This window comes from Rhinatrema bivittatum, chromosome 10 (assembly GCF_901001135.1).
Source record: "Rhinatrema bivittatum chromosome 10, aRhiBiv1.1, whole genome shotgun sequence".
Lineage (NCBI taxonomy): Eukaryota > Metazoa > Chordata > Amphibia > Gymnophiona > Rhinatrematidae > Rhinatrema > Rhinatrema bivittatum.
The window spans coordinates 99,537,382-99,550,602 of NC_042624.1; the positions used below are offsets into that span (position 1 = coordinate 99,537,382).

At 40.1% G+C, this 13,221-nt stretch overlaps 1 protein-coding gene across 1 annotated transcript in view; it reads right to left on the reverse strand.

The window, feature by feature from the left end:
* Nucleotides 1-1,202: 1,202 nt before the first annotated feature.
* Nucleotides 1,203-13,221, reverse strand: part of SGIP1 (SH3 domain GRB2 like endophilin interacting protein 1) — a 174,041-nt gene continuing 162,022 nt past the window's right edge. The window contains exons 21-23 of the mRNA XM_029618232.1: nt 12,151-12,215; nt 8,949-9,113; nt 1,203-2,005 (exon numbers count right to left, since the gene is read on the reverse strand). Coding sequence (XP_029474092.1) covers nt 1,983-2,005; nt 8,949-9,113; nt 12,151-12,215 — 253 coding nt within the window. The 3' untranslated portion in view covers nt 1,203-1,982. The remainder of the gene's footprint in view (nt 2,006-8,948; nt 9,114-12,150; nt 12,216-13,221) is intronic.

Below are 13,221 nucleotides of genomic sequence, written 5' to 3' on the forward strand. Positions count from 1 at the left end.
GAAAGAGCCAGGAATTTCCACAATGAAACCAAGTGAGCAGGTTTGGTTGGGGAAATGAATCCTCTTTGCGCAATTTCCATATCTGCAACGTTTTGAAATATATATTTTCCTGTGGAATGTTTTGTTAATGAAAACATTTACTAGAAGTTGCAGTTAAACAAAAGCAAATTTCTGAGGGCCATTGATAAAATGTTTTGCTTATAATTTCCATACTGCCGATGTTTAGAAATGCGTTAGAGAATTAAGGCCTAGATTCATCAAAATGTTATAAATTTCGCAAGAATAATGCCTGCGATAAAGAAAAGGGGTGTGGTTAGGATAATTTTTGAGTTACCACACAGTGTGCTAAAATAGCGCTTAGAGAGAGGTTGGTTCTCATTGTAGTCAACTATTTATACCACTATAGGAGGGACATCTAGGAACTCGAGGTGAGGTTTTGGGGCTAATTTTACATGCACAGTCAGACGTACCAACAGCACAGTACAAATCAATGAAGATCTGATGTGATTTGGAATGAAGGGTACACAAAGATGAGATTCCTACAATGTTCTCTCGCCCTAGCTTGATAGTACCCAGGTAGAGCGTGTATCAAGCTAGGACGAGAGTACATTGTAGAAATCTCATCTTCGTGTACCTTTCCTCATTCCAAATCACATCAAATCTTCACTGATGTGTACCATGCCTTTTGTACCTCTGACTGTGCATGTAAAACTGGCTCCCCCCCCCAAAACCTAGCACACCATCAAAACCTCACCCCGAGTTACTAGATGACCCTCCTATAGTGGTATAAGTAGATGACAATTATGTGTACCACCCCAGAGGCTCTCACTCTCTCTACTCCACTCCACTCCAAGCCCCTCTCCCCTCCCGAAACGGAATTCATGATAAATATCACAAATTCCGTTTCAAGCATATTGCACAGCTTAACGCCAGGAAAAAAGGTGTAGCTATTTCTGGCAATAAAGTGCGTTGCGCTATCTCATGCAGTATTAATGCCCTTCATTTTCATAAACTCCGCCCAAACTCCTCCCCTTTGATGAAAAACTTAAAATTTGCATACACATCTCGCGATGCAATAAATAATGCGTGCATTATGGCCTAACGCATTTTATGAATGACCCTGTAAAATTGTCCTCTTATATCATTTTACTATTTAAATGGTACAGTACATGGCAGAAGTTAGTTATGTTGACTCTCTGACATATGTTTATTTCAGCATAAATTACAACAGATTTTAAAGGTCAAGTTTGCAAAGCTGCATTTTTATGGCAATTACAATTTTAAATTTGCTTCAGAAAAATGTGATGATCCTTGCTCTTGGGTTGTTGGGGAAAAAAATGCAGCCAAAGAAAACTAAGAATTTTTTTCTCTTGTTTTGGAGTTAAACCAGTTGATCATTTCCAGATCAGAAATGTTTTAAATTATCCATGTGAAGTGCCAGGCATTCATTAGATCTGATAAAATGTACGTCAGGTAGGTCTTGTGCTCTACTTAACTTTCTTTTCTAGGAGGCACCCCCCCACCTTATAACACCTACCAATATTATATGGAAATCATATTTATTAACAAAGTGTAATCTATCTCTGTAAGCATTGTGCCATTCACCAGAACTACTATTAAGTTTATATACTGTACCACAGTTTAAATTACATCCATTGTATGAATGGTAAAATGCTAAAACTCAAGTGTCTAATTGCCAAAATACAGCCTTACTGGAATGAATACAATTTACAAATACAATAATTACATTTTAAAACCATCAACAATATTACATCTAGAAGTAAATACTGTAGGACTGGTCAACAGGATGTTTTTTTTTTTTTTTTTTTCTGAGGGATAAAATACTGAAAGTGATCAACACACTTCCAGCTGAAATGTTCGAAGTGCAGAATTCAGTTCCTCTCAATTGAACCCTAATAAAAACCTTTTTCATATAAGTAGTCCTCCATTAGACAGGGTTTCCACTTATGCATAAGCTTCCATCAGTTATCAGCCAAGTATTTTCCTTTAAAAAAAAAAAAAAAGAAAAAAGAGATATGAATGATGTGGCTTACTGAGAAAGTCTAAACAATATTGTTTTGTTAAAAGACAAGAAGAAAGCAATTGGATAGTGCCTATTGTCAGACTAATGCACGTTTAAAGTTCCCTAAGGAATAGATCTTTAGTCATACTGAAAGCTTACAGCTTTAAATATTAGTTATAAGAACATGCCCTACTGGGTCAGACCAAGGGTCCATCAAGCCCAACATCCTGTCTCCAACAGTGGCCAATCCAGGCCATAAGAACCTGGCAAGTTCCCAAAAACTAAGTCTATCCCATGTTACTATTGCTAGTAAAAGCAGTGGCTATTTTCTAAGTCATCTTAATTAATAGCAGGTAATGGACTTCTCCAAGAACTTATCCAATCCTTTTTTAAACACAGCTATACTAACTGCACTAACCACATCCTCTGGCAACAAATTCTAGAGTTTAATTGTGCGTTGAGTGAAAAAGAACTTTCTTCGATTAGTTTTAAATGTGCCACAAGCTAACTTCATGGAGTGCCCCCTAGTTCTTCTGTTATCCGAAAGAGTAAATAACCGATTCACATTTACCCGTTCTAGACCTCTAATGATTTTAAACACCTCTATCATATCCCCCCTCAGACGTCTCTTCTCCAAGCTGAAAAGCCCTAACCTCTTTAGCCTTTCCTCACAGGGGAGCTGATCCATCCCCTTTATCATTTTGGTCACCCTTCTCCTTATGCTGATAAAGGGACCACTTTTCCAACCTATTTTGGTCTTTTTCAAGTTAGCTTTAGCATGGTGCGCCCGCTCTGCTTCCTGAAATGTGCATTTTGTTGTAAGATATAAACATACAGACTTGCTGAACAGGTTGCTCTAAATGCAAAATGGCCTGTGTGGTGTCTCCTTACACCAAAGCAAAGTATATTTGTTGCTTAGTTTAACGACATCGACGGGACATTGAAAACCTTTTGTATATTCTTTCTACGTTGCTTGGTATGTACCAGCACAGAACATAAGGTTTTTTTGGACTGTTAACATGAGGCGCACACATCCTATGAGAATAAAGGTAAAACTGTCAGCCTAATAATAAATGTGTGAAGTCAAGTAAGAATTCATTAACTTAACTAGCTAAAGGGCTAATTTTAAAAGCCCTGCGCACGGCAATTCGGGAGGCAGGTTAGGTAGGGGGTTTAGGAAGTTCTTCCCAGTCCGCTCTTCTATGGGAGTGACCTAGGAGGGAACTGGGACTGGGACCTATCACATCACCGTGCGCACGTTATAAAATTTCCCCCCTTCGTGTGTGTGCAAGTCGGCATTCGGGCGCGCATGTGTTTGCAGGTGGTGGATTATATAACATGCGATTTTTTTTTTTAAAAGCCGCCCACAGGTGCGTCAAGTCCCAATGCATGAATATCTCGCATCGGAGAAAAAAAGAGGTGGGGGCGTGTGCCTGTTTTTTAAAATTCCCTGCCTTACGCAGTTCAAATCTGATGTTACGTGGCCGGTGCTTGCACAAGTTTAAAATTGGGCGCACATGTGCGCACGCCCATGCTATTTTATAACATGCGTGTGTATGTGCACGCATCTTATAAAATAGCGCTCGTCCCTGGCATGCGCCAACATATGGGCACCTGCACTCCTGTTTGAAAGCTACCGTCCCTGCTATGATGAAAACTGAATTACAATTATAATATAGGAAACTCCCATACCAAAACAGCACTAACTGCCAGCACTCAAACATTTAACACCTCCAAATATGAAAAGCCATTACTGCAAATATTGAACCAGGCCCCAAAAACACTAATGCGCCCCTTATTAGGAAAACAGACCGCCAAGCTGCTCTAAGTTTCTACAGAGAAACTACAGGCTAGAAGAATCTCTCACCTCTATGCCATAATAATAAAAAGAATATATATTTCAAAACAGCTGATGAATAGAATAACCTCCAATAATTAAAAACACACACATTTTTTAAATTTCCCAAACACTAATAAAATATTTCAAAACAGACACATGAAACATCCAATCTTTAAAACTAATAAGGATAAAAATATATTCCTTGTTCTCCATACCAGGAAAGTTTTTTGATTTCCTGTCATCCTGTGATTGTTATGGATTAGTGAGTTGGAGGGGAGGGGCACACAAACTTTCTCCACTCTTTCATCTACACACTCACTCCAACACACATGTATCCATGCTCTTTCTCTATCACACACACATACATGCACACTCTTTCCCTCACACACACATTCACTGACATTCTCTTCCACCCACACACACACACACACACACACACACACACACACACACACACCCACTGTCTTCCTCTTATACATACACACATACACATGTCTGCTCTCTCTCACATAAACACACATGCTCTTGCTCATATATGCCCTCACCAGGGGCGTAGGGTGATTACAGAAGTTGGTGGTGCACCAGAAAATTTGCTGCTGCCAGGTGCCGTAGAACACAGTACACCGTCCTGCATTACATTGTGAGCACCACTTTCTTTGATGCAAAAAGCCTATCAATTTTATGCTAACAGCAACCCAGTCCTTAGAGTGAAAATTAGCTAAATCCATCCCTTAAAATGATTGCCTGATCTACTGACAGCATTCACAATAAAATGTGAATGAAAAAAATTTTCTGCGAGAACATTCAAAACCACTTCCTATATGCAAATGAAATTAAGAAATAGAAATGAAGACGAAAAGACCATAATATCGTAAAAGCCAGTGGTGATAAGTACCATCATTTTCACAGCAAGAATTCAAGTTACATAGGAACTGGATTTTTAAAATACAGACAAACCCTCACCAAATACAAAATAGAAACGTGCCAACAAAAACTGTACTGGAAATCACAAGCCTGACAGTAATATGCAGTACAACAATGGAAAAATCATCATTACTCACAAAACATCAAGTAATAAAATCAAGAGATATAAAACATAATATTGAAACCATACTAATAAAAAGAATAAATGTCAAAACAGCTGACAAACATCCAATAATTTAAAAAAATTGAATAAATTTGTTCTATTTAAACACCAATAAAATATTTCCAAACATCTGATTAATAAAATATCCAATAATTAAAAAATGTTCTAATATTTCCAAAAAAACAAAATATTTCAAAACAAACATATTACACCCAATAATTAAAACTAATAAGGATTAAAACATTTCTTGCTCTCCATACCTGGGATCTTTTGATTTCCACTCCCTCTGAAATTATCGTAGATTGGGAAAATAGTACCACACAAACTTTCTCTCATTCACACACACACACATGCTAACACATTCATTATTTCACACACTTCCTCTCTCATATACATTTCAATGCTCTCATACACACAGGCTGTCTCTCCTTCACATACACGTGTGTGTGCACATGCCTGTGAGAGCATGTGTGTGACAACCAGGCCCTAGAACACTAATACATCATCTACTGGGCAAACAGAGCAAACTGGACTGCTACAAATCCCTACAGAGAAACTTTACTAGTGAAAATACTGCACCTCTGTCAAACATGTGCATCACAGACAGACCCTTACCTAATATAGAATAAGGGACTACAAATGAGAAACAGAAACATGCAAGCAAAAATGAAATGGAAACCCAGAGAAATCACTCTGAGAACTCTGGAAGACTGACGAAAAAGTAAGATACAAATGTATAAGAAATGCACATTCCCAAAAATGGCATAGTCTAATCGCTGAAAGGCAAAATAATTTTTTTTTACCTTTGCTGTCTGATCTTATTTTTCTAATCGATTGGTTCCGGTCTCTTTTTTTTTCCCCCCCCTTGTCTGTCTTTTCCTTATTTCATTTTCATTGTTTCTTTATTCTTTTTCTTCTCTCTCCTATCTTTTTTCCTTCCTCCTTCATACACAGATGCAGGCTTTCTTGCACATAGGATCCTACTCTTGCATGCTCTCTCTCACATACACACAGGCTCCCATTCTCATATACTGTCTCTCAAATGCAGGCTCACACTCTCACATACACACAGGCTCCCACTCTCATATGCTAGAACACTCTCACATACACACAGGCTCCCACTCTCATATGCTCCCCTTCACATGCAGACTCTTACTTTCACATGCTAGAACACTAATACACCACCTACTGGGCAAATAGCAAGCCAAACTGCTATAAATCCCTACAGAGAAACCTCATGTTAGTCAAAATATTGTACCTCTGTCACACATGTGATTCACAGACAGACCTGTATCTAATGCAGAATAAAGGACTACAAATTAGAAACAAACATGCAGGCAAAGCTGAAATGGAAAGCCAGAGAAACCAGACTCTGTGAACTCTGGAATACTGAAGAAAAGCAAAATACAAATATATAAGAAATGCACATTCCCAAAGATGGCATATTCTAATCTCTGAAAGGTAAAATAATTTTATCTTTGTTGTTTGATCTTATTTTTCTAATCAGTTGGTCCCAGACTTTTTTTTCCCTCCTTATCTGTCTTTTCCTCTTATTCTTTTTTTCTCTCCTCCTGTCTTCTTTCCTTCCTCCTTTATGTGCACACACAGACTCTCTCACATGCACGGTCTCACACACTAGCTTTCTCTCCACTCTTGCATGCTCTCTCACATACACACAGTCTATCGCTCCCACTCTCAGCTCTCTCTCATTTGCAGGCTCTCACCTTCTATGCAGGATTCCATGCTCACAAACACACAAATAGGCTCTTGCTCTTTCATGATCTCTCACACACACATGCTGTCTCATGCTGTCTCTCACATGCAGTTTCCCACTCCCATACATACATACACACACAGGCTCTCACTCTCACATACAGGCTGCCAATTTCTCACACACACACACATAGGATCTCTCACATACAAGCTCTCATTCCCCCCCACAGACAAACAGCCTCTCACTTTTACATGTTCTCTCACACAGTTTCATATTCCCACATAAACTACTAAGCTGTCACATGCAGACTCCCACTCCCATACTTACAAACACACACATACACAGGCTCTCATTCTCACATACAGGCTGCCACTATCACACACAAAAACATATACACAGGCTCCCACTTTCACATGCTTTCTCTAACATTCAGGCTCACATTCACTCACACACTCGCTTTGGCTTTCACACCCACATGCTCTTTCTCACACACACACACACACACACACAGAGGCAGGTTCCCATTCACACACACACACCCAGGTTACCATTCTCACACACAAACACACACACTTAGGCAGCCTACCATTCACAACTCCCCCCCCCCCCACACACACACACAGACAAAACACAGGCAGGCTCCTCATCAGGGCCCATTCTGCTGCTGCTCCTCGTTGTGCCTGCCCTGCGGTATTCAGAACTCGCAGGGCTAGCACTTCCTCTAAGCTCATCTTGTGATGCAGAAGATCAGCATAGAGCACCTACTGGCCTCATGTGGTTTGAAAGCTAGAGGAGCAGGAGAATGAGCTCCTTCCTCTTCTCAGCTGCCGACAGCCTCCTGGGCCTGCTTCTCTTGGCCGCCAGTGGGATTGGGTCTGAGAACTGAAATGGGGTCAGTGGTTTTCTTTAGTTGCAGAAAGTTTATTTTTTTATCCTTTCCTATGATGATATACTTTTTATTACTAGAAAACATGTGTTATTGCTTCCTATTGAGTATGAGTCTAAATGTGTAATAAGTGAACATATTGCTTTGTTCTTATTTGTAGTAGTAATTTTCTGCTCTGGCCTCCCTTGTCTGTGGAAAACCCTTTTAACTGAGTTTGCACATTTTTTTATGTTCGTTTTGAAATTACACATCTGAAGGTGGAGTTACTTGTGTAAGCCCACCCTGTGGAGAGATCACTGGCACATTTATTGGTTGTCCTAAAACCAGTAATGTATTTACTTAAAGGTGAATCTTAAGCATTACGTGCACAAAAATGAGCATGTATGTGCGTAAGCAGCCACTACACACGCACTGCATATTTTAAAAAAGCTGCAAGTACATGTATATATTCACTTCCGTGCAAATGTACACGTGTAAAAAAAAAAAAAAAAAAAAAAAAAAAGATGATCTAGGGGTGTTCTGGGGTGGAACTAACACATACACGCATACCTTTTCCAATGTACGTATTTTTACACCTGCTACTTATTTGGCATAAGTGATAATAAACATGTGTAGCACTGACTGGAGGGCAGGTCTGGATAAACTGGGAGCGTACAGGCTGAAGAACCAGGAGGGTCTCGATGGCTTGGAGAAGGACCGGGCGAACCTATGAACTAATTGTTATAACAGGTAATTTCCTCAACGCGTGTATGTTATAAAATTGGCCACGTTATGCATGCAAATTAAGACTTGCGTGAGAAGTCCTCAGTTACTTTTGCACGTAAATTATATGTGTGTATATGTTTAAAATAGGTGGATAAAGAACATATGTAAATATGCAGTTTCAATGCATCGTATGCATTCGCATGTAGGCCTACATAAGCATGTACATTGTATAGCAAACATATGTGAAATGTGCATATTATAAAATACTGTAATAAAATGGTGCGTGCCTGTGCACACATACGTTTCAAAATTATCCTGCCTGCGTAGCCATTGTGATTGGGAGGAGGGAAAATTACCAGTGCTGTCCCACTTTTATGGATACTAGTGGGAAGGATGGGGTTATACACTGAATTTTTCCCCTTGGTTTTCTCCCACTTTTTAAACCTTCAGGAAGCACGTGCAGGGGTGACTCAAGTTCCTTTGCTGAATGAGGGCTGGAGGAGAGCTCTCCTCCCAGACAGACTCCAGCATCCAATCTTTTGCTAGCAGGGTTAACCTTCCCAGAATTGTAGTGCATAACCTCCAGAGAATTCTCCACCCTGCCAGCAACACTGGTCAGGAGACTAGGAGCCACCTTCCAACCATGAGCTAAATAATCTAATTATTTTGCTGTGGATTGTTTGAACAGTTTACCTGCTGCAAACCTCTTTTTAATCAGCGAAAACCGATACCCTGCTCCAAGAAGTTCAATGTCGCAGCCAGAGAGAGTGCTGCCTTCACTAGTGAACTGTACCACTAATGGTGCAGGCTTACTTGGCCCCTCGGATAATTGGAATCTGGCCAGCAAAGAACCCACACCTTTTTAGAAAAGAGGAAAAAAAAAAGCATTATAAGAGAACGTGCAAAATAATTGGCAAGCATAATGTTTGAGGTGGTGTTTAATAGGTTTACATGCAAATTCTGGGTATATACTTAGAGATGATCATATGAGGGGAACGAGTTAAGGCACCACGGCTCCAGATATGGCCCCTTTAGGACATATGAATGAAAGGATTGCATATCAAGCTGGAGGTTTATTTTAGTTATGAAATAACAGCACATTTATAACTTCACTGCATTCATAATCCATTCACTTAATTAAGGCCTGTTGTTTGAGGAGGGGAAGGTGGCAGGAGTGCAAAATCTTTTGCACCCAAACTATGACCATGCTGCCCTGAATGTGCTGATCTTGTCTCGTCAGGCTGCCCCCAGCAGCAGCTCTTTGATTGAACATGGACCTTTACTAGCTACAGTAATAATTTTGTTGGAATGTGTGCAGGAGAATAATTCACCTCATCGGGATTTCAGCAGTTTAACTGTGTTGATTCTGCAAGTGTTCAAAAAATGGTTGATTATAGAGACTATAAACACCATACATTGCATCATCCTTGTGAAAAAGGAGAGTAGAAAAGAGCTGAACCTGGAAGGGGGGAGGAGGGAATGAGAGGGCAGATGAAGAACCTGGGAGGAAGAAGGGGGTGGGGGGAAGGAACCCTGGGAATGGGATGGAGATGAACCTGAAAGGAAGGAAGCTGGGAAGAATGTGGTAAGTGGAGGAGGACCATTAGGGGAAGGGGAAAGGGATGGAATGAGAGAGGGGGATAATAAACAGGTGATGAAAGAAAAGAATAGCTAAAGATAGGGCATTAGAAAGGTGATAGAGAGGAAGGAGGGGAGCAGAAAGAAAATGGTGTTACCCCCACTCTTCTCCCCTTCAACATCTGCTAAAAATTGTGCGGATAAAGGAATATGCAAAGTTTATTTGACACTAGTAAACATTGAGGGTGCGGTCACAGATTTTTGTGCCTGTGTAATTTGAATACATTTTCACAAAGGAATTATCCAAGCAGTTTCACTTTTTTTGAAAGTTTGCTCAGGTACAGAAATGCCTGCATAACCTGCCCCTGTTGTTGTTTGTGCAGCTATGTTATGTGGTAGAAACTGTGGAGGTAATTTTCAAAAGGATCTACACACGGAAAAGTAGCATATATCATAGCAATTTTCAAAAGCCCTTTTGCGCACACAAAAGCTATTGAAAATTGTCTCCCGTGTGTGTGTTTGAAAGCTCAACTATTCATATGTACTTTATTCCCCTGACTGAAACACCCCCCTCAGGACACCCATTTTAAAAGTAGCTGAAAATATCAGTCTTGTTCATCAGAAACAAGTCTCAATGCCTGGGATCTAGCCATGTAACTCTGTGGTTACATGACTAGATCTCATTTGAAGATTGCGCCCGAAGGCAGCCAAAGTCCTGGAGCACATTTTTACCCCCCGTTTTCACAGAGGTGGTACCTTAGTGCTGTCAGTTTGAAACTTGCACCTGTGGATATTTGCCTCTGACTTTTCTGTGTGTACATTTTTACATGGAAAACAAGGCATGTAGATTTGAAAATGCCCGTCTATGCATGTTAATTTCCTCCCGCGACCTAAGTCGCATCCCCGAGAATGCCTCCTGTCGGTGCAGGTAAAAGTGTGCACATCGTGGTGCAATGCATGAGCTTTTAGCCACATGGAGGAAGTATCCTTTTCAACCAGCCAATTAATATGCAGAAAATGCTTTTCACCTACAAAAATTACCCACTAAATGAACTAGATGTGGAACTGGCAGTTTATACTAATAAAGTTCTCCCAACAAAAAAGATTTAAATTGGAATTGTCCATTGTAGCAAAGACTAGGATAATCCAATGACACTGTTTTGTTTAATCTAGAAATCTCAGCCAGCAACGCCTACTACATAGCGAAACTTAAAATTATTATTTTATAAAATTTATGTATTATTTTATAAAATTTATGTATGAAGGAATTTCTCCCATTTTCTGTGCATAGGAAAAATGCTTAGTACATGTGTGCCATAGTTTACTGGTTTCAGGTTCCTTTCCACTGTTCCCTCTCTTATGGAGAGGCTACTTTATTTTAAACGTCTAGAGTCTGATTTTGAAAAGAATTTACATGTAGGGATGTGAATCAGTACCGGTTCGGGGGAAAACCACGGGAAATCTTTGTTCCCACAGTTCTTAGCGATTTTGTTCGGCTGTGTCGTGCTGAAAAAAAAAAACCCCACCCCAACCCTTTAAATTTAATTAGTTTGAATTCCCCACCCTCCCGACCCCCCCCCCCCCAAAATTTTTTTTAAGGTACCTGGTGGTCCACCGGGGGTCCCAGGAGCAATCTCCCGCTCTCGGGCAGTCGGCTAGACGCCATCTTTAAAAATGGCAAGGGCCAGCCATTGCTCCTACCATGTCACAGGTGCCGGCCAATGGCACAGATAGCCCCTGTCACATGGTAAGGGCAAAGGGCCATCGGCGCCATTTTGATTAGTGGCAGCCGACGGCCCAAGAGCAGGAGATCACTCCCGGGACCCCCGCTGGACCACCAGGTACCTTAAAAAAAAAATTGTGGGGGATTCGAACTAATTAAATTTAAAGGGTCAGGGTGGGTTTGGGGGCTGTTTTTGTGTGCCCTTTCTTCCCGCCCACCCTCAAAACGATAAAAACACCACGAAAGATTTCGTGGGGTTTTCCTATCGGGTTCAGGGACCCCCCCGAACCCGATAGGAAAAACGATTCACATCCCTATTTACATGCAACTTACCTATGTTTATGGGCTTTTAAAAATTGCTACAATATATGCCATTGAATTGTCAATAGGTTTTACCAGCATTAAGTGCCATTTAAGCACGTAAATGGCTTTAGAAAATTTCTACAATAGTATGTTACATTAAAGTACGTGTAACTCCTTTGAAAATTCCCTTTTGTATATAAAACTTGTGTTTATGCAAATGGTAATAATTAAAAATCCTAAATTTAAAATGTAGCATTAGGTTCAATTAAATATAGCCTAGATTAAAATTACCTCCATTTTCTGATTTTTGAGAGATATCAGGTATCTTCCACAATATCCTTTGCTGTTCAGCACTCCTGACAATAAACAGACAAATAACTGCTAATTAATTATAGTCCATGTTTGATTTATTTTAATACTAGCTTTGGTTATGAGGAATCTTTTCTAAAGTCCTTTAGATCTTATGGTGCTAGAATGGGAGATTGTCCTTTGGAAAAAATGTAACCATTTGCTTATTAACTCCCAAAATTTCCTTCACTAAAATACATGTCAGTGAAACATTAAAACATCATATTATTTTTCTCGCCACATCTCCTTCTTACAATTTCAAAGAATGACCCCAAATAGTAAAATTTGCATATATGGATCTATAAGAGAATGCCCAGACAAAGATGTCCAGTGATTTGTTTGGAAAGGGAAGCCACTCTGTAGACAGCCAATAAGAAAGAGCCCAAAGAAAGCTCAGGCCAATGAGAATGTCATGTCTTCAAGAGTTCCAGGAGCAGTAGGATGCAATTCTCTCAAGGGATGCTAAGACCAGATAGAGTCATATTTTAGCAATTACCAGGCCACCGACAGATTAATGTCTCAGGAGTGCCAGAGCCAATGAAGAATTCATGTTTTTTACAAAGGATAGGGCCAGTGGGGAGTCAGTAGCTAAGGGAATTTCAGGATCATTGGATAGTCTGCCTTGCAGAGTGCTATAGCTAATGGGAAGGTAGAATTTTTGGAAGACACGTTTTGGAAAATATTGGGGACAGCAGGGAGCCTGAGTTCAGAGCCAGTGTGGAATCTTATTTTTGCAGAATTCCAAGTCCCGATGGTGAGTTAGTCTACCAGTGACAGCTGAGGCCAGGAGGAATCAGTGTCATAAAGAATGCCAGGACAAAGGAGAATCAATTTTTTCTGGGGAATGCCAGTACTATTGGGAAGTCTGTAGGAGAACATCCAGGGTTGTAGTTCTTACCTGTCGCAGGTTTTTCATATTGTTGGAATATTCTTAGTTGAATGCACATTCTTAGAAGTTGCTAATTTATTTTTATCATGGTTCTATCATGTTGATTATTAGACAACTATGTTGCT